This window comes from Periplaneta americana, chromosome 4, assembly GCF_040183065.1.
Source record: "Periplaneta americana isolate PAMFEO1 chromosome 4, P.americana_PAMFEO1_priV1, whole genome shotgun sequence".
In the NCBI taxonomy this organism is placed as follows: domain Eukaryota; kingdom Metazoa; phylum Arthropoda; class Insecta; order Blattodea; family Blattidae; genus Periplaneta; species Periplaneta americana.
Window position 1 is genome coordinate 113,740,748 of NC_091120.1, and position 23,665 is coordinate 113,764,412.

Here is a 23,665-nt window from a genome sequence, read left to right on the forward strand (position 1 = left end):
AGCTTCAAAAACTGCTCGTGTGTTACTGCGCATTTCTTACGCTAATGTACCGGACTTTTACGTCTGGTTTTGAAAGTTGGTTTTACAGTTAACTTCTTTAAAAAGAAAAACTCGTGTTAAAGTTAATAGGCTTATTTATTGATACAAAGGGAATTACAACTTGTAGACATGTTAGTTCCTTGTCCTTTTTTTTTCGACAACAGTATTCAGAAAGTGTTTCGTTATAAATTATTTAATTGTAATGCTATGAAATCAACGATCCGAAGTAGAGAACTTACTGGTATGTCAACTTGGAAAAAGGTAAAACTCTTATTGAAATGGGAACACAAGTAATACAGTATGTACATGCCTTTTTTTTTTTTTAAAGCACGTGATGCAATTAATCACAAGTGAAGGATATGGTGATTAAAATTGACTCCACAAGAAAATGTGTCACAATTTATGGATACGGTATCATCTATCCTACTTGTACTGTTTGAAACCCATTTTTCATTCGCAAATTACTAAACTGATATCGTCACCAGCACTAGAAAAGCACGAAATGAGTTCATTTGAAACAACACTAAACATCCAAAAGTGTAGTGAGTGTGTACGCCTGAAAACAGGTTTCGCTTAGTACGCAGCCATTGAAAAATCAACATGGATAACAGTCCGATGGTTCGGCACGTCAATTTTCGGCAATAAAATCTCACATCTTATATATTATGTTAGAAATTTAACTTATTGGTTTATTTTGTTACAAAATATGCTGAAACCGCCGACTATGCCCTATAACGCATATTTCATATCCTTTAAAATAATTTCTAAACACACGCTGGTTTTCGTCTGTATTGATAAAATTGAACCTTAGGCACATGGTCCATTTCATTCAATTTATGAACGATTTGTCTTATAACTACTGGTATTTAAAAAGGCACCAGTTTTAGCAAATTCATTGCTTTCCAAGTGAAATACAGCTGTATGTTGAGCTAAAAGTCTCGGAAATCTATTTCGCACTTGTATGGAAAGAGAAGGTTAGCAAGCGAACCTAGTGGTCCTGTGCAGGATTGGGATTGTGGTAGAAAAGGAAAGAACTATGACACCAAAGAAGAATATGCTCAGATGCTTGGAAAACGTCGATCTCTATGCTTGTTGAATATAGGCTAAGTATGTGTTATTAAGCGAGATGCCGCCGATACTTTATGCTACAGTAATAAAGGCGTATCAACACGAGAGATCGTTCTCAATATATACTGTACAAATTTATGAAGAATTAAGAAAAGTAGTGAGAGTAGCAGAGGCAAACAAGGTGTTTCTAACAACAGTTCAGAGGACTTTGTTTGAACAAAAATAACATGAAGCTAATGGAACATCAATGGATACACCAAGGAAGGAATGTCGGTGCCAAAACACAGCTAAATTAGGTAGGCCTATATCTTTTACACAAAATTTCTCCTACAATTTCGAAGTTATTACTCACTTTACGCGAAATCATCCATCATTCAGTAGGGAACACCAGTTTAAGAGAATTAGGGTTCAAGTGTAAAAATACAAAAAAAAAAAAAAAAAAAAAAAAAAGTGTCGATCAGTGATCGAAAGGCAAAGAATATCATCTCTGTCAGCCAAAGTTTAGAGAGATGGATGACCCATCATGTACGAGGAAGACACCTAGACTATATACATAGGAACCACAATGATCGAGAAAATTATGGATATCATAATAACAAAATACTAGTACAGTGAAAGTAGTAGTGATAGTGGACTGGCAAAATTTTCTAATAATAATAAACGCACCGTTTGTAACGTGTTATTAGATATGGCGTTGGTGACTTAATGGCATTTACACGACACTTCTAGTGTCACAGCGATTGGCAGGCGGGTCTAGTTGGGAGCTGCAGCTGGTTGAGGGACAACCTACAAGTTGGTTAGTGACTAGGTTCTTAGCTTAGCATTTAAAATTTCAGGAGCAAAAAAGATCTGCTATAGGCTACTTATAACTTTCTTAACAAGTCTGAGGGAAACTTCTTCGTCATCGAGTTCTTCAGATATTTATGCACCTTCATTTATATTTGAAATGAGCCTGTTTTTTTCTCATTTATTTACGAAATTGTTGTTGAATCACATGGTTCTTGACCGCCAGGATATTTCTGTAGAAATAAATATAGCACACTTTCTGTATTTCTTCACATCATTAATGAAGATTTGCTGTTCTAAAGTGTACTGTATTGCCACGATCTAAACTGGATTCCATTGAATAGCACGAACTGAACTGAACTTCACTGAATGGAAGTCGGCTGTATTCTAATACTCAAACCTTGACGTCCCTTCAGCCTGTATTATCTATCCATACTACGCAACACAAAAACTTTCCACTCTCGATCCAGATCCAATTCCCTCGGCATTCGCGTTTAATCTAGAACAGTAAAGGGCGACGGCATTCACCTGAGCGAAACCTCTTTCCTGGAGAATGCTCAGTACAGCCGTGTGTCCAACATGATTCAGTCACCGCGTATGACAATATAAAATATAAAGCTGCATTTTCTGCATCAGCGATACTCGATCGACTAGTAGCTAAGCTTCCACGTTTGGTAGATTGAAATCTCTCGGTCCTTCTTCAAACTGTCAGACCAGCATAGGTGTGGAGAATCCATTTGAGGTTGGTGTTTTAATTCATTACCTCCAGTAATGGGGCGAGTCGAAGAAGACACTTAAAGTACAATTGGTGTATATGTTGGCAGAGGACTTTTGAAAGAGAAAGAAATATCCTCTCATTTTCATGCATCGTTGCCATAACATCTCGGGGTCCTAGGGAGAGGGAGAAATCACTTGTTTGTGACCGCTGGATGAAGCAGTGGCGGAGCCGTCCTTACCATTGAATAAGCTTTGTCTTCACACCACCCCAACTTGAAAAATTACAAACACAAATGAAATTACCTGTTCATTCATTCTAAATTCATTCATAGTTTCCTGCCCAAGGGGAGGTCTTTCAATGCAAACCCAGCATTCACCAATTTTCCCTATTTTTCGCCTTCCTCTTAGATTCCGCATACGATCTTAATGCTATCATATGAAGTGGAAGTGACAAGAATAACAAGGGGAATTAATATCTTCTCGCGTCTCAACGTGTTGGATGTTATATCGTAACATTAATACCAAATAGAGATGTGGCGGTTTTGTGTGAATGTTACGGAGTTCCTCTGCAAGTTGAGGGTGTCCCCTATGTGATCTGACTTCGATAGGTTAGAAGTGAGTGGCATATTGACACACTCCCGGTGGCATAGTGACCGCCTTAACGCGAAGTCATTATTCCGTCGCCGAGTGCGGACTTTGGACAACACTGGGATCCCTCCAAACAAGCGAGAGCCGCCGGGCCACGCGCCAAACAGAATTAACATGAAAAAGGGAGGGTGGGTGAAAATATAGTAATAAGGTAAAAGGGCGGTTAGTATGACTAGGGGTGTGGGTGGCTGGATATAGGGGGACTGAAAAAAGGGGGAAGGGAACAGAATGACACTATCACTTTAGCATCACCGGTCATGGAGGGTTTGGGAGGGGGACTGCGTGTGTGCGGGTAATCACAGAGATTTGCAGACAGGCATGGGGCTGGGAATTGTTTGAGGGATGGAAGGGGGTGGACAGGAAAAAGGGTGGTTGGGGGAGTAGTAAAAAGGATAATCATCTCTCATTATGTGTGTATAAAAGCGGCACCGGCAACAGCACACATGTGATATAGTGTTATATGTGTGTGCGCGGCCTGCTCGGGTCTGATGTGTTGTGGATTATTGGTGTCGCGCTTGATTACTGAGGATTGTTGTGGATGATAATAGAAGCCCGGACTCTTTGCAAAGTTGTAAATTGGGCGGGCGATGTATTATAGACACATACATGTATGTAGAATGCATATATTGATTGGTTGATGATGCTAGAGGTCATTGCTAGCAACACAACCAGCGCCACCACTCACGAGTTTGCTATGGCTGCGGTTAAAATTCTGCATATTTTCAGAGAAAATAACATATTGCCTCTTCTCCTCCAACATATTTCGTGATGACTCTTCAACCAATAAACCGATACTAATTTGGTTTTTAATTTTTTTTTTGTATCGGTGGCGGAGGGGGCTTTTTATTCGACGCAGAGAGGCATTTTCATTCAGCTATCAGCAACGTTAAAAATGTACACAATCAAGTGAATCGATTGTATGTGGTACTGAATGATACAAGCTGTATGTCGATATCCACATCATCATGATCGTGATCACTGAAGTATGCTCGCCGTGAAAGAAAAGCTCATCAGAGTGGCTCTAGCACGAACTTCATTTTACACTCTCAAAACTGGATAAACATTGCAGAGAGTTTTACATAAATCTGACATTTAGAAACAGGACACCCAACCCGTTGGTCGAGGGACGCTAACTCATGTTCGGGCACATTCCTTCGCTTTGTATTCAGCGATAGTGTGGTAACTGCTTCCTATTAAGATATCAATTTCGTGGCACATTCTTGTTTCGCACAGTCTGGACATGTATAGAGAAAGGAAATCGTGTTGTGCTAAGTATAGAAAAACAGTGCAAATCATTGTGTGGTTTGGGGAAAAGAAACTGTGGTTCACCTCGCATCAGAATACGACACTGGGGTTACAACTGTGTGCAATTTAATAAAAATTAAGGATATAGTATATAAAGTATATAAGTTTACAACACGAGACCTCCACTATTCCTATCTTTCCACAGACAGCCATTACAATGAGTTTCTTTGCCCTTTAAAAATCCGTCGCTGACGGCTAGACTTAAATTAGTGAACTTCTGATCCTCTACCTAGCGTGTTAAATACAAGATCATCGAGGTAAATACGAAAGTGTCAGTATTGTTCGCTAAATTTACCAAAATCTTTTATGGTACGGATTATCCGATTTTTTCGATTAACCGTTCAGCACTTCAGCCCATCCCCTTCATTACCACGGATAATAGAGGTTCTACTGTATTAACATATTTGGTTAGTCGTATTACACAATAACAGCAACTTCTTGTAGCCTACTTCAGAAGTAATTCAACATCTACAAACTAATAGGAACACATCGACACTTGTTTGAAGCATTTCATATTTACTTCCTAATATATCTCTATGAATTGCTAAGATACGCTTGTTTTATGACTATAACGGCCATGTTTTTTTTTTTTTTTTTTACTGGTGCCCAAGTGAGAAGAATTGAAGATAATTTGAAATTTTCAGAAAGGGTACTCAAGGATTACATTTGTTACAAATTATACTTGTTTCTTGTGGGTATAAAAACTGTGGTAACAGGCCCATAAAAATTACTGCATTCATAATATCTCCAAGCTGTAACTTAAAGCTTTAATTTGCTTACCTGCTTGTGCATTTCCACGTTCAATCCATATGACATTTCGTAGTACTGAAACAGAGATAACAATAGACATTACCATAGAGTTTACTTTCATAATCTTACAAAAAACAAATTACAGTATACCTGACATTTAAGTGCCATATAAAATAGCAAAATCAATTTATAAGACGGGGGATTCTTAAATATTCCTTTAATAACAGCCATTTTTATACACATATATTTGTGTGTGGGAGGGGCAAACTTGTGTCATTTATTTGGATGTAGTAATATTTCATTTACTTAATTTAGTAAAAGTTTTTTTATTTTAGAAAATTCTTTGCATTCGTTACATTATTCGTAATTTGTTTTCACTAATATTCTGACAATAAAATTTGAACTAAACACTTTTTTTTTTATTTAATGAAAATCATATTTTATTTTTTCCAACTAGAGTTCACAGATCTAATTTATAACAGTTTCAAAGCTACAGCCATTTTATTTTAGGCTTACAGCAACTGTTTCCGTACGAACAGTTGTCACAGCAGGCTCCAGTCAAATGTTACAAACAATACTTAATATATCAGGGAAAACCATTCAAATTAATCACTTAAAATCCCTTAGTGTTCTTTTAACTATTTCTGTAATTATCCTTATATTTATGTATCAATGGTTTATTTATTCTGATAAAGTTTATAGTTCATGCAGCAACTAAATCTAATCTGCACGTTCCCGGAACTTGAATCCAGTAGGCTTTTACTTCAGGTGCCATTTGGAAGCAATAGTTTGCTCAACATCATTTGATAACACTGAAATATATCGCCGACGCGACGTGAGGAAGAAGTATGCTTGCGAATGTGACGAACGCTTGTAATTTCCGAGAGAATGAGGAGTTTTGTAATGAGGTACCGCCTGGCTTACAAAAAGGTCAATACTTATTTTGAGTGAGTCTTTTAAAAAATAAACATATAGTCACTGAATATAAAATGGCTGTAACTAGCAAATTTTACGTAATAAAACCTGACCTTACAGAACTGTTTTTGTTTTTAGGTCGTAAATCCATTTGTGGAATATTTCTCACACGTTACGATTCCTACAGCTGATTTGAAAGGCAAAGCCGTATTAAGTAATTATTCTGATTTTAGCTACATTATTGACGTCGGAGTTCAACAAAACGATTCATAGTGATCATAGATATTTGATAATCCATTTCATACAGGAACACTAAAGCGAAACAAAGTTAAAAGTGGTTTTGAAAAGTGTTGTACAAACATATACTTTAAATCTCGAATTATATTTGAAGCTAAAATATAAAAATCAAGTTCAAACATGGCAGTCCACTGATTTCATAACTTTTTGTTAGCAAGTAGCAAAATGAACAATCTGTATTCGATAGAAGAAATGAAAAACTTGAACAAATATATGACCTCAATAAGGTTATCTAGAATGAATAAGAGAAGGTATGGTAGATACATATTTTGTTTCTACATTTGCAAGAAGAAAATAAAGAAACATCAATACTAAGCAAAAATACAACAAATAATTGTAATTTTTACTTGTCTACTAATCCTTTGACATGCAAAGTTACATTCAAAGAAAGGAAAAAATGCCAAATATCATACAAGTTACTCCAATGATACCCTACTTACAAAGACCGCAATATCAAAACTGCAAACACAATGCAAAGTCTACATCTGCCACGGAAGCAAACCAGTCTGTCCATATAATGATTTTATGGCGTACGTAACTATTAATGCTAACAATACAGAAACACGTATAGCAACGCGGGACGTTAACCGCATATAAATTTTTTATATCGCTACTACTGGCAGGGATATGGAATTTATCAGAATCGTTGTGCACGAGGTTAGAAGTTCAGTCCCCTCTCCCGTTGCTTACCACGCACAAACGCTACAGCGTGGAAGAGTTCCAGTTTTGCAATTTATAATGCAATCGTTCAGTGACTTTTAAAGATTCCTATAGCAAATGCATACTTCAAAAAATGATACACACAGCCCGACCAAACGTTTTTTGTTATTGCACTGAATGAATGTTGTTATGAACGTGGTAGAAACTTTAAAGCCAAATTAGATGATTTCTGACAAAAGTGCATCTGAGAGACGACCCTTGTATACGGTATATCATGCTTTCTTACAGTGCATTGATTTAAGTTTGAAGAAACAGGTTAAGTTCATGACGAAATGGGGAAAGACAAGAATTAGTGATATTTTCAGATTGTAGAGGTTCTTAATGAAAGCCAAAAGCTAGTAGAGAAAACCCGTTATCAGTCAGCAGTGCTAATGCAACAAACGTTTGCTTAATGCCATACAACACCGTTTGGACAATTGAAGAGATCAGAGCCATAGCGGGCCATGCGCCATTTATTAAAAACGGAGAAAGCAAGGGTTAAAGTTAAGTAAATACCATAATTTAATGATGATTGGCATATCTTTTAATTTTGATGTGCATATATGTTTCGTTAAATTATGGTAATCAATTTTAGCCCTTGTTTTCTCCGTTTTTAATAAATGGCGCTTGGCCCACTATGGTTCTGAACCATTCAATTTTACTAAGACTTCTGAACACGTATTCTTATAAACTGCAAATGGAAGTTTGAATTGAAGGAATTTGATTATGATTATTACGTATAACATAATGGCAACATATTGACGACAAAATATAGACCTAGTTTTCCGTCAGTGAGCGGTAAACATAAATAAATGTTGAAAACGGAGCGACACTGCTATAAACGTCGTTATTACCAATTAACTGAAGGTTTTTAAACCAGACATGATCAATATACATGAAATAGTTCGAAGCCATTGAAGGTTTAAGTTCAACTGCGAACGGTTAACTTAAATCCCTATGTTGCCAAACTTCATCTTATCTCATACCTTGTGGGCAGTATGGGATGAAGATAAATGCCAACAAGACGAATACCATGGTTGTCGGAAGAAAAATAAAGAAGGTAAACTTGCGAATTCTAAATGAGGCAGTAGAGCAAGTGAACAGCTTCAAATACTTGAGATGTACTATAAGCAGTAACATGAGCTGCAGTCAGGAAGTCAAAAGGATAGCAATGGTAAAGAAATCTTTTAATAGAAAAAGGAGCGTCTTCTGCGGACCTCTGAAAAAAAGAACTAAGGAAGATACGAGTAAAGTCTTTTTGTGGAGAGTGTGGGATTATGTGGGCAGAAACATGAACATTACAACGAAATACAGAGAAAGGAATAGAAGCTTTTGAAATGTAAATATGGAGAAGAATGGAGCGTGTAAAGTGGACAGACAGAATAAGAAATGAAGTTGTACTGGAAAGAGTGGGTGAAGAAAGAATGATCCTGAAACTGATCACAAAGAAAAAAAGGAATTGGTTGGGTAACTGGCTGAGAAGAAACTGTCTACTGAAGGGTGCACTTGAAGGAATGGTGAATGGAAGAAGAGTACGGGGCAGAAGAAGGTATCAGATGATAGACGACATTAAGATATTTGGATCATATGCAGATACTAAGAGGAAGGCAAAAAATAGGAAAGATTGGAGAATGCTGGGTTTGCAGTGAAAGCCCTGCCCATGGGCAGAACACCTATGTAGCCTATGTATGCATAATGCTTTATTTATTCTGGCAGAGTTACGGTCGAGAGGCCTTTTCGTTCATTCAACCAGAAGTTGTAAATGGAGTTTGTAACAGCGCAGTTTTATCATGAATTGAAAATGGAAACACAGAAACTATCAGAAATCGAAACTCAAGAAGAAGTTTATTCCCACATGTTCCCCTCTCAGCATCTTGAACTCAACTAAATTAGGATAACTGTTGATTTCGTTTAAAAACTTTGTTGCACAGAAATGTCAGCATTCATAAGATTTGTTGCAAACAATGTTACACTGGAGTAAACGAGCCTTAAGAAGGAGATGGGGTATTTCAGGAACACTGCACGATGGAAAATGTTTTATAAGAAAAGTAATTTAGATATATTTTTTTAATTAGTTATTTTACGACGCTTTATCAACTGCTATGGTTATCTAGCGTCTGAGTGAGACGAAGATGATAGTCTAATGCCAGCGAAATGAGTCCAGGGTCCAACACCGAGTTATTATCCAGCATTAATTGTTCTTAATGAGTTTAGGGAAAACACCGGAAAAACCTAAACCAAGTAACTTGTCCCAACCAGGATTTGAACCCGGGCCCACTCGTTTCACGGTCAGGCAGGCTGATCATTACTCCACAGCGATGGACCAATTGAGATATCCACGAAATATTTAAGTAACAGAAATATTAAAACATAAATAATGGAAATACCGCGTTGGAATAAGAAAAAAGAAGACTGTATTTTGAAAATAATAAGTGATAACAAATTTTTAATTTCTGGTTACTAAATTAACAAAGAAATTAACAATAGCGGAACAAGGGAAAAGGAATGACTAATGTATTACAAAACTAACAATCAATTACAGACATGTCGGAAAGAGGTTCTTGAACGAGCAACAGAAGGCTTGAACAGAACTCTGTAATATCAGAGCAGGTGTAAGAAGATATTTTGGATAACGGTGAATAACAAATATTAAGTGTGATCAAATGTCAAAAACCTTAGCATTAATCCCTTCCTTTCAGAGAGGAGTTTATTTCTCTTTACACACCACAATTTGCTCATGCTTGTGTCGTTACATGTATGACGTGCAACACGTTGCCATTTCTTCGTCATTCTCTAATAACGGATAAAGTAATTAATCACTTTTTCACTGCGCGAAGAATTTGCCTTCTCCAAATACCCTTCCTTAAAGACTATACACTGCTCCGATCTTCATACTCATGAGTGGGCAACTCGTGCTCTCCAACTGTCAACCCAACCTCAATCAGGTGAAACGAACTGTTCTAGCTGTAGTGTCTGTACGCGGTTCTTGCAAGACTTAAGTTCGCAGTGACGATTTTGAAAAGTAAAGGATTTATGTGAAGAGAGATTCTATACAATGCAATTTAATGCGATGGAACCCGCACAGAATTTCCTTAACAACTTGTAACTGCTGTGGCTGGCTCCGTCTGTCTTTCTTTACATCAAGGTTTTTAGCACTTCGTAAGCACGAGTTGCCCATCCATGTCATACTTTTCAATATAAAGAAGATATGATACAGATACCTACAATTAAGAGGCGAAGTAAGAGACCGCACGTCGTAACGAATTCGGAAACAGACCATATGGTCTGCCTAGCGAGTGTACGTAGCCCTACTGTATATAAAGAAATTCAGTAATTCCTTCGTCGAACTGTTGGCCCTTTCTTGTTGCACGTTGGCTGACTCGCATGCTATGAGGGCGAGGCAATTGCCTAACGCCTAACCGTTTATTAGTGGCTACAGTAGGTCCACAGCTGGAGTTCCAGTATAGGGTCTTCAACTTCGCTGAATGACGACATTTGTGTAGGAATCCCATTTTCTCTCTTCCATTTCATCATCACTGTTCTTATCTTGAACACTCAACAAAACAATGTTCACAATCGACGAACTCCCTTCTATTTAAGACACCGCACCGGTAAAATCTTAAGGCAAAAAGCGATGGCAATTTAAGAATAAATACAGTCTACTTTCCAGATATTGGAGGACTGAGATTTTTACTTTATTACATCCTTATTTTTTATGATTAAAAAAAGCAACAGAATTTATGCATAAATAGATTTTCTAGTCATGTGGCCAACATACCGCCAGGTCACCACCCAGTGTCCTTGAGAGAGAGCACTGGACCTGAAGCTAGAAACACTATCCGCTGACAAGCAAACATTCTGATGGGGGCAGATAAAGTTATTTTTTTTCTTTCACCATGTTAATAATGTCAAAAGAAGTGCTTATACAAATTTTGGCCACTCGACCGCAATTACAAGGGCCGTAAAAAAATAAGTTCGCCAGGGACCGTCAACAGAAAGAAAACACAATTTCATTGGAAAAATTTATTGGAACAGACACAGCAATTGAGGGGTGCTCTGCAATAACAAGATATGGGTAAAAAGTGGATGTTTGGCTGTTTGACAGTAAATAAAAGTAATATTGTTTTCATTAACAAAGAAAGATCTTTGCAAATCTGCATTTTTGAATTAGTATTATTGATTCATTAATTGTGGCGACTATACCGAGGTATGTGTACATACCTCGTTATTGCAGAGCACCCCTCAATTGTTGAGCTATTTTTTCAACATATTCCCCACCAGAACTGAGACATGTCATATCACGGGATCGATAGAGAAGTGCAGACGGCTGTCAAAATTCTACGACACAAGGGTACAAAACCTGATCTCATGGTATAACAGATGTCTCAATTCCAGTAGGTGATACGTTAACAAATAGCGCAACAATTGCAGTATATGTTTCAATAAATTTTTCCATGTAATTTTGCTTTTTTCTGTAAACGGCTCCTGGAAAAATCACTTTCTGGACGGTCTCGTAATTGCGGTCGAGTGGCCAAAATTTGTATAAGCACTTGTTTTGACATTATTAACATGGCGGAAGAAAAAAAATTAACTTTTTTTTTTATCTGCCCCCATCAGAATGTTTGCTTGTGAGCACAAACTGGACTTTAAGAATGGCAATATATTACAGCAAGTTCTCAAAGTACTCATATTTTCCCTGCGAGCAATTTTTTTTTTTTATTCATCACCACAGATGATACGAAGTAGAACTACTTTCATGTTATCCAGCAATGGAAGTGTTCAAAACTTCAAATAGCTCTTAGACATGAACGTTTTAGACATAGATGAGGACGTCTGTGTTGATAATATCAAGGACTTTTCTTCAATAGTATCATTTTTGTTGAACGCTTCTACCGCGAAGCTACGAATTTTTTTTTGTGCGCGGAGTTTACAGTCGTCTCGAATGGCTTATCGTGGCTTACCACTCCTTACTTACAAATGATAGAAGTCCGAACGACCTTTTCTTTGCATATATCGCGACTGCACTACGTGGTGTCATCTATCGATTCAGTCATATAAGCATAAGGTTCCGATGACGCCCCACTAGAGTCCTCTATCATCCATCCCCCGAAAGCGTACTACGTCTCCTCAGACTCCTAACACTAGATTACGCCGACACCAGTTTCGTCAATGTTACGATGAGGAAATTTGATATGGAGAGGGACTATGGAATGGCGGAGGAAAACGAGAGAACCCAGAGGAAAACCTCCGGAACAGAAAAAAATAAAAATAAATAAACTTTAGTTTTTCCTCTATTTTTCTGTGATCCAGATTAGAGACTGAATATTTATTCATTATACGAATCAAATAAGTTAGCTATAACTTAAAAAAAAGTTGGTTTTGCCCAACATAAATACAACTCCGCCATCACTGGAATTCGATCCCGGATCCGCAGTTATTGTTAAGCCAGTGTTCTGTCAACTTAGCTACCACGGCATTTCAATAAATCATATTTGCAGCGATATTTTTAATGCCTTAGTTCTCCATTTTATACATAGCACAGAATATTGCAAGTACTCCAGCAAACTCAATGAATAGAACTTCAATGCTTGTAGTTGAGGAGTCTAATGTTATCTCTAGACAGTCTGCTGTACTGTAAAACCTTGAAGGTTACTTCTCTTTAGCTTGGAGACACAGCACGAAAACCAGTTTCTTTATATATTTATACATGTATATATAGTATATAAATACAATATATATGTGACTGAAGATGAAAAACTACACCTATAGATCATCTTGCCATTTAAATTCATGAATCTCCTGTTGTTAAATGCACTGCCTTCTTTACTACCCAATAAAACTACGTAAAACATATAATTACTACTGACAATGAAATGGGATTTGAAAATAATATTTTTAACAGTATCACTTGACGTCAATCTATTATATAGGAAAGGCGATGTTTCTGAAAGTACCGGTGTGTTCGTTCATTATCGACACCTGTGCCGTGTTAAGTGCCCATAAAGAGAATATTTGCATAGAAATGTCTATACCAACGTCAACAATTACTCGTCAATTATATCGAAAAAAAAAAAAAAAAAAACATTTTCGAAGTGTTCAGACTTCGATCGTCCAATTATGTCTTCAGAACGACGGCTGACGATCTCTTCCATGTTAAGCATGCTGTAACTTTTTCTAAATTGCGTTATTTAACGACTCTGTATACACTGCGTAGTTATTCAGTGTCGATAGAGTTGGTGATAGAAAAGAGAAGCTATTCTCACAAGATGAGTCCTAGGATCCGTCACTGTATTACCTGACATTCGCCTTAAAGTTGAGGAAAACTCCAGAAATTAGCCCAACCTGGTAATCGGCCCAAGAGGCATAACCTACACCCATGGCTCAGGATACAAGCCCGAATCATAACTTCAAAACAGCAACATTACTTTTTCTCAGCGGCACGGTTTCAAAAAATACAGTAACAGAAGTACGATAGCGTTAGTCGAAATATGCATGCAACTCTATCAAACAGGGGTGGCCAAACTTTTTTATTGGGAGACCCAGTAATTACAAGGATCTTGGGTTGTGTGCCATTTGTTATACCAAATGTAATTCATGGAAATACTGTATAAATAAATTTATAATAATAATCCGTAGCGTTACAGCCTTTTAAGGGCCCAGACTGACGAACCGGCTGCTGATCTCACGGCCATATTAGAAAGCAGAGGTGGACGATCATCTTTCGTAATCGAATTTCGCTACCTGTTGTAGCTTCCCAAGTGCATCATGATGTTGGGTGTACACCGGTCCCAAACACTGGCCAAATTTTCATGAGGAGTCGAACCAGCGCTTATTTCGTAACGCGGGTCCTAGGAAGGATACCTTAGACCACAACGCCACAGCGCGGGACAATAAATTTATACATACAATAATTTTCAGTAAATATTTCGCAGGAAAAACTAGTCGTATTATCATACATTCAAGGGGAGAAAAACTGGCCACCCTACTCCATTATCTCCTGACCTAGTTGCCTCATAAGTTGTGCCTTTTTGGTATCATTTGTGAGGTTCAGACCTGTCTTCGAACAGCTGACTAAACAAAAACAACATACAGTACAAACATCCAATTTTACTTCCCAAACGCCTACTTAACATCGTTCCTTGATAAAAAAAAATGTTGATTTTAAACAAGTCAAATTTATCGAGACACAACAGTTCCGAACAAACTCGCTCTCAGCGAACGCTTTCCCGTGCTCACAAAGCAATGAGCTTCGAAACTTCGTAACTCGCTTTCCAGAGTTTTTTAACTTCCACATTAAAGTAAAAATTGTTGCTGTATGGTAAGTTTTTAATACCGATTTTTTGCCTTCACAACTCGTTCAAAACCACTGTGTATATTGAAATCATGATAATATTTGTCTGGTAGTGTATTTTAATGTTATATGCCTTCGTGACTACATCATCGTTACAAATAACGCATAGGCCTACCTATCACTTTATCTCCATGCTCTCTCACAAAATAATTTCGAGCCAAGATTCATTAAACTTCCAGCATTCACTATCAACTTCTCGACGTTTCGAAGGCATTTTGCATGTTTTATTAAACACATGACTGAGCTATATAACAGACGAGTAACTTAATGAACAAGGAAATCTACTAGTGTTAATGATAAGATAACGGTATGTAAGAGATCAATGACTTGCTCAGGATGTCCTTGAATGACACGCCTGATTTGGAGTGAACGACGGATATATTATGTTAAATATAGTCTACTAAAGTGCAGTTCTAAGCAACACCTTCCCACATTCCTCAGAGTAAGTTCCTTAAATAGTTTTGTGTAATAAAAATAATTAACTACTCGTTCACGGTCGCGAGACGCTGCGACAGTCTTGTTCAAGAAATAAATATCTAAAGACGTTAGTGTTTAATGCATAATTTTCTGTTTTTACAAGAACAAATGCGGCTACACAGCTATGGCGGGCCGGATGTGGCCCGATAGCCGTAGTTAGAGTGGCCCTGCTATACAAGCACTTCAGGCCACCATGTCAGAAATCTGGACCTGTGTAGAAGTTTATACAAAACTTGAAGCTACCGACACATATTGTTCTGCACAATATAGTAGCAGAGACAGAATTTTGTATGAACGTTCACTTTATCCTGGCACGGAATTGAAAATACATTCTTCTTACTGGAGTATACTGAAGTGCATTCTAGCGAGCAAAAGTGGAAACCAATAAAATATTGACAACGCGGAGAACATATTTTATCTACTTGTGCACGACTTATCTGGCAATTCACGAGCCTCTATGTCACGAAAAACAAGGCACAGTAACAAGAATATCGTAAATACTAGAAACGCAACGTATTTACATCTGTATAACATTAGCTTCAGTTCAGCTCGTCAATGAAAAGGATCCTTATCCAATATCTTCCTATTTTATCCTAACAAATTAATGAAAAACATGTAGTACGTGTACGGTACAGTGGGCTTTTGCATATAAGGCGCACGTCAAACAGGATATCAACTTTTATGCCGAGGACCTGAGTGCAAATTTCGGCGAATCAAAGCGAAATTTGTAGTGAAAATACGTGTTGTAACAGGTTCCCAGTCTAATTAATGTAATATATAGCGAGTTGGCGATGTATGCAATGGAGGGGGAAAGAAACTGGCCGCCCTACCCCATTATCTCCTGGCCTAGTTGCCTCATAAGTGGTGCCTTCTTGCTATCATTTGTGAGGTTCAGACCTGTCCTCGGACAGTTGACTAAACAATAACAAGTTCCCCCCTCCCTTCCACTTATACTTTCATTATCACTCACAAAATGAAATAGATGAAGTTACTGTGTAATTGGAGTAATCATGGCTCTCATAACCATAACATACAGCAGGGAAGAGTACCTGTAGGTCCACGGTCAGTATGTCTCGCTGCGAAACAAGCGGACCCGTGTTCAAATACTGGTTGGAACAAGTTTTTCCCCTTCAACCTACTGAAGTGGAATTGCTGGGTAACTTCAGGCGTTGGAGCTCGGACTTATTTAGTTTCATTAAATTCACTTTCATCTATCATATTTCAATAGTTTCAGATCGACCTGAATGTAACTTAGTATCATGTTTTGTACACAGATGGCACAGGCATATCCGAGGGAGAACAGAGGGACTTTCATAGCTGACTCTTGTCGAACGTGGGTGATGTGCATCTGAATCGACAGATGACACCAAATAGTGAGTCACAATACATTAAAGCGATCTTCAAAACAGGATGCAACAGGATGTAATAACTTGAATTTGCAAACAGACAGCATCTACCTGAAGAGGCTACAGAACTCTGAGGGAGGTATTTGTCTATTCCTTATAAGTATGTATTCTTCCAAAGAAAACCGTTTACCTTTTCTCTTCACTGTTGCACTGACATCCTTTACAAAGGGATAGTTTGTGCACATTGAAATTTCTGTCAATTAGAATCTCCTGAGATAACGAGAAAGATGGGAACAAAGGCACTAAATGGCTGTTGCTTACAGAAGTCTAAAACTGTTTTCTAACGACATATTTAATCTTCTTGAGCACATGTGAAAAAACACAAAAACTTATTACAGGAATATATCTCTGCTGAATTGGTACCATTCCATTTGTGACAAAAAAAAGAGAGAAGGTGCTTTTAGAACCCTGGCCTAGGCGAGGAAATACGGTTATAAAAGACACGGGTGAACAACCCAGTCATTGAATTAGGCTACGAAATGCATTTATGGAATCAATTAATAAAACATGCACAAAATTCGTTCAGCCGGTCATATTTTGATGAAGGGACATTGTTCTTTTCGTTGTAACTAATACCGACGTCCATATAAATGATATGAAATTGAGAGGAGATTAACTAACCTATAACCTACAGTACATTAAATAATAAAATTTAATATTGCAAGTATAGGGTAGTTAATCTCACCTTAACAATGCACTTTGTAGAGTCATGGATTGGGGATGATTTTTTAATCTGAAAAGTCGTTTAAGTGATGTTCGGTAGATCGAATATAACAACAGTGTTATTTTTATTGCCCTCGGCCTAGTTCAATCCGTAAACCTCGAAGTCAATGGGAGCTACAGTGACCACTAGATTACAGATGAAACGGCCTGTGAATAAGTCACAGTAATACTGCAGAATTAAATCTAACAATCTAACTGCAGAAAGAAGTAATTCAGTAGTACTACCTCCAGTAAGTTGAGCAAAGTTTATTACAAACCTCAGAACTCACAAGAAACTACAGCGATAATATTTTTAATTTTCATGTTATTTTTTCTGTGTATTCCCACGATAACATACTGTAGTTGATTGCTATAATCTCCCTACGCAGAGAAACATGAAAACGGCGCTTTCATGCATGTCTTCTTTTCTAAGACTTTATTAAATTTAATAAATTAAGAAATACATATATTCCGTATATACTGAATTCAAATAGTGAAACGGTGTATAATTTAAGCGAGGCGTTTTAATGATACGTCTACTACAAGCATGTTACATTAACAATTTAATGGCTTTTCAAGGGTACTAAATTACTACGTGTGGGCTAGTACAGGCAGGCGGTACATGTTCTGTTCGCTCCATGCAATGCATGCCGGGTATTAGCGACCAGCTACAGGCTAATAGTGAGATAAAAATCGAACACAAAACAAGCAATTAGGTTAAGGATGGAAAGAGATGTCTATCCCTTGTGCTTGAGCAATGAACCAATTACAATCGTTCTAAACCAGAGTTGTAAATTAGTTAAGCGAAAATGATTTATTATTCTAAGACATCATCAGCTCTGTAAATGTCAGAGCGTGCGTGAGCGTCAATCTAGATAGTGACTGCAGTCCATTGCGACTCTTTAAATAATGCGTGGTATTTTACACACATTAAAACAGTACTTTCAATGAGTGTGAATTTATATTTACAACCATGAATAGGATTTAGTTCATGCGATTAGTCTTCCTAGGTACTGGTAGTATGCACCATGTCATTAGTGGACTTGTACAAAGCTTATAATAGTTATTTTTTCTCCCCCCCCGCCCACTAGAAATACATAATACATTTCCGGCCGTACAAAATGATATCATTGTGTTGTTCTCTCATTACATAAACAAGGTAAAGGTTACAGCCACGCTTTGATTCATTAATCCAAAAGAAAATAATATTACCTTCCTAGCATTACAACTTTTTGTTTCAGAATTAGTTCATTCAGACTGACTACTACCGGTGTTTTATTTTCTTTCTCATAAGAATTATAAAGAAAATATTTCGAGATTTTTTGCCAAAAAAGAATTTCGGCACACCTGTCATTTAAAAGTGTTTTTTGGATGGTCTGTTTGTTTACAACCTTCTTTTCAAAATAAATGAATAACTGTATCCATTGAGGTCTTAGAAGTCAATTTAGACAGTTAACAATTCTCCTTAAATAATAATAATAATAATAATAATAATAATAATAATAATAATAATAATAATAATCACCACTTTCATTACGGCATAAGCTTTGTGGCTCGTTCCGTCTTCAAGAAAACTGATCCGACCATAATAAGGAATTAATGTATAAGATCTTACATGAATGCTGAACAAAATGGTGGTGACTTATTCAAAGTTGACATCACAAATTAGAGATTAACAACGTTCGAGAATGCGAGACTAACAGCGCCCGCAAAGTCGAAAACCCGCACGACAATATTGTATTACGTCGCGTCGTTGACGTAAAGACTGCTTGTGTGTGTTCCGAGACTCGAGGTTGATCACTTCCGAAGTCCCAAAGTCAAGCAGCCTTAAATCGCTACAGTTGTTTATACCTGACTCAACTTTTATCTACTTTGGCAACTGTTATATATGTATAAACAATCAAGTAGCCTATTTGAAACATCTCTACCTTTCAGTGTATAATAATCCGTTCCCCAATCTTTATTTAATTACTAGACCCATATGTTTAAGATCAAGTGTGCAATCTCAAGTAAAATGATATTAATGTCATGTTTTATGTTTCTTAGAAATGCAAATTTATTTGAGAATTGTTTTTTTTTATTTATATAACCATAGGTAATATCATATAATAGAACCAGAACATTTCGATAACTAAGGTACTGTTCTGTTTTGTCTTTTTGTCTCATTTAAACATTTATGTTATTTATTTCAATGATGTATGTTATTCAAAGTTACGAAATCTTTCCACACCGACCAAGTGCTATTTCGAGAATGACGAGCAGCAGTTAGTTTTGTTCATCTCTACTACAAATACTCTCCGTAGATTTCCTATCACATAAAGAATAGTACCAAATGAAACAATACACTTCGCAGAGTATTCAGGTCGATTTGTTCACATCGGTTACTAGGTCAGTTTTTTAAGGTTAAGTGACTGCATCAGGAAGTCATGGTTGAGCTTTTGGGATAGGAATTAGAAGAGTATCAGCTGTTCAAGGTGGCACTCTTTGTTATAGTACTACATATTGCACTGAAAATATTACGACCTTGTACAATAAATATCTCTGTACCCTAATACGACAAACCTTCAATGAATATACTCGTAGTGGTTATGGTTATTGTAATTGCTACAAAATATGCAAGATGAGTAATTTATGTAATTTAATTAAACATTCTTTATTCTTTTCAGATCTGTTTCGCAGAATGCAGTAGCATCCAAAGAGTTTGGTAGCATCTAATCCTCTTCCAGTATTAATGTCTTATTCTAGCTTCTTTTACTTGCGTGCTATTGTATTTTCTTTCCATCTCTCTCTTAATTACCTTTCTATATATTTTTGCATGAATCTAAACTGAACACACGTTATTTACAAGGCGCATGCCTAGCTGAAAAATCATTTATACAGAGATGGGATCGAACACGCAAGCTTACCTCTCTTCAACCGACGTGGTTCTTAATCAAATTGAATTTAAAAAAAAATGCCGTCGTAACTTACAGACCAAATATCTCCGTAAATATAAAATCAGACGAGTACCGCCATTAAACTCATACTACTACAACACACTATTTCTACCATAAACCTGTATTCTTTCCCGAACAGTGTAAAAGTTGAACAGTGTTACTCCAATTAACTGACATTTAATTGCCGTCGTTGTAAATGCATTCTGAAGCTGGCAAGAATGTTGCAACCTTACACACAAAAAAGTTTACAATTACTCTCTTTAATGTTCGGCCACTTAGGTTTGTAACCAAATCAATGTTTATTCTGATTATCTTAATGACAAATATAAACAACAAAAAATATAAAGTCAGCAATTCCTCTTTCAAGATACTACTAAAAAAATTAATCAGTCTATCCTTCATTATAAAGCATAAAAATAAATTCGTAACAAAACATTGACAATAATTATCACACTCACTTCAATATTCGGCCACTTCAATTTTTAACTAAATTAATCCTCTGTAGAAACTAAACAAATAACATTTAATGATCTGTAGCATATCCTCTTCTTCTTAAAACCTCTCTCAAGCGTTGTGGCATATTAGAAATGTATTTCTTAATGTTTTCAGTGGGTATTTTAGCCCATTCCTTCTTTATTTTTTCTTCTAATTCACCTTTTGATTTTGAAAGTGTTTTCGTGTTCGTGATTTCAGCTCAGCCCAGAGATTTTATATCAGGTTCAGGTCAGGGCTTTGGGGAGGGTGTCAATAACTTTGAGACAATTATACAGGAGCCAGTTCCTCACAAGATAGGATTTGTGTTTAGGATCGTTAGTCTGGTAAAATGTAAATGTGTCCCTTATGCCCAATTTGTCTGCACTTCTGTGTAAGTGTTGCTTCAATATACGACAGACGTGGCGAAAATGTAATCGTGCGCCGAGTCACTGTGTAACCTGCAACGTGCATACCACTTGTGGAGTGAGGCGGACACCCGAAGGGGAAGTGAAGCAACTGTCTGACTTATTAACGGATTTTCATTTTCCTTACGTCAAGCACTTAAATATAATTTTATACAGTGTCAGGTTACGAACTAATGTTTAGTAGCCTACGTGTAACGAAAAAAGAAATGAATACGCGTAAGAAAACATAGGACACAAAACCTAAAATTAACGATCTTTAGAATGTCTGCGACAGAGTTTCAAAATAAGGAATTATGTCACTTACTGCAAGTCGTAGTTGATCACGAAGGTATTTGTCAGTCGTGATCTAAATTTGGTTTTTACTATTTTCATTGTTGAAAATCATTTTTCACAAACGTACTCGTAAGTTGCAGCGAACATGGCTTCAACGGAGGAAGCGAAAGAACGAAGCTTCGGATATTTATTTTTTGACAAAGATTTGAAAAGTTCTCAACATTTCGCGAGCTTGGTTTGACAAGGATCTAACTGACAAAATTGGTGAAATTGAGATTGTGTACTCATAACCTTTCATTCAATCAGATCTTTATAGGAAACTGACTTGTGTTGCTATCTGTTGATAAACAAAGAAATTAGTACTGTACCATAGTTCTATCTGCAATGAAATTGGTTATTTTTTAAATTTGACAAGGTTGTAACTACAAAACCATAGCTCATTCTTTTTTTCAGCAGTGTTGGCGGTTTAAAAGCGCATTCCTGCTAGTGAAACATTCTTGGTTGTATACTCATTGTTGGATACTCGTATAAATAATTTACTGAAGTGACTTTATTTATTCTATGTTAGATTGAATCTTATAATACGGTCATGAGTGAAAATAAATCCGAGCAAGATATTTTCTCGAACAGTGAGTGATTGAGATGATTTCGTCCCACCTACTTCTACCGAAACTAACCACTAGTGACTAAAATGCTATGGATAAAAGGTCAGTAAATAATTTTACTGCTAAGTAATAAATTGAATTATTTCTGTAACTACATTCTGTCCAAAAAATCAAACCAGTTAACAATATTCACAAGAATTAAATTTGTATGAGTGTCATAGTTATCCATTAGACATTGTTGTGATATACCACATTCCGGAATTAGTTTTCTTTTAGAGTAACATTATTTAGGAGCCCTTTTTATCGCATCACATAGCCTAATATTATAATGGTGTTATTTAAAATTTTGTATACACAGAGAGCTCAATAAATTATTTATTGCTATTTTCTGTTACTGTTATAAATGTGTTACTTATTGACTAACAGGAACATAAAACTCAGAAAGTCTGTCGGCCTATAAAGTAAGTAACTTATAATGTTGTTTTAAACATTAGAAGAAGAAAGTAAAAAAAAACAACACTTCATGATGTAAAAAAAACTAAAATGTTCTATATTATGTGAAGATCTATTCCTCAACCATCGAACATGAATATTTATTGTGCAACGCTGATATAACCTCGGGAGTTGCGAGCGTCATTGAATAAAACTTTTTTTTTTTTCATTAATAAATTTACTTATGAAATTAGGTTACAAATTTATATGTTTTCTTTTTAAAGACTTTTAACAAGCAAACTACTCGCAGTTTCAGTTGTATTCGACATACTGTATCTGTTATGTCTTCCACCTAGCATAAGGATCCCTAATGATACGTGTGATCTCGTGTCTTTGCACAAGGTTCCGGGACGGGACAATTATGTGAGCCCTGAAACTATTATCAGGTTAGCTACTTCTCCCACTTCCACAAAGGGGACTTAATTTTTTAGAGAGACTGCAACTTATTAGTACACTACACAGAATAGGGGATAACCTATCAAACAGTAGAACCCTACAAGTTCACTAGAAACTTTCCTCAGTTGCTGATCTGTGTCGATTATTGGTAGCCTGCGAATAGCACTGTTTCGTAGTCATCAGAACTCGAACCTGAGATTTAAACAAATTCCGTGCTTCACGACTCGGGATTAAAATCACAACTCTTGTGAACACTTCTAGCCACTAAGACCTATGCATCTTCAGCCATAAAGTGAACGTTTGGTGTCAATATATATTTGGTGGCATCTGGAAAACCACAACAAGCAAGTAGCCTATGTAATCCTTCACCGACTCTTCGTTTGAAAATAAAAATAAATGGAGTTCCTATTACGTAAGTAAATGTTTTCCTTCAGACATAAATATATAATCTCTTCTATCTTTGAAGGAGAAATTACGAACTCGCTTTTCTTGTTTGCTGTAACGTTACAGTCGGATGAACAGACCGAGAAGAATCCTGTTCCTATACTCGACGCCCGGGTTTCGTAGAGATTGCGCTACGAACAACCTACTACTGGTTCCTTGTCGTGTTTACAAGGTGAATGCTAGGACGATCTGCTGTTGGGGATGTGCTGCCTCCCTTCTCCCATTTCCTTCTCTTTTTGTACTTTGTTCTCAGCTTATTTAATGTTAATTATACACGGTAGGCCGGTGCCGCAGCAGGTCTCTTCATAGCTTGTTCGCGACAATCCCAAACGAAATGCTCTCCCGAAAGCTCGATTCACAACATGACGACCGAGTGTTACAATAAAACGAATACATGTTATATGTTGCTATACCAGTTGTTTTTGTGTTTAATATACACTTTTTAGTAATTATAGGGAAC

At 36.8% G+C, this 23,665-nt stretch overlaps 1 protein-coding gene across 6 annotated transcripts in view; it reads right to left on the reverse strand.

Moving 5' to 3' along the window:
• Positions 1-23,665, reverse strand: part of LOC138698122 (transducin-like enhancer protein 4) — an 814,654-nt gene that overhangs the window by 447,811 nt on the left and 343,178 nt on the right. For all 6 annotated transcript variants that reach the window (XR_011331700.1, XM_069823853.1, XM_069823855.1 and 3 more), the window contains one exon: positions 5,344-5,388. Coding sequence is in view for 5 of the 6 variants with exons in the window: in XM_069823853.1 (XP_069679954.1) it covers positions 5,344-5,388 (45 nt within the window). In the remaining variant the exon portion in view is untranslated. The remainder of the gene's footprint in view (positions 1-5,343; positions 5,389-23,665) is intronic.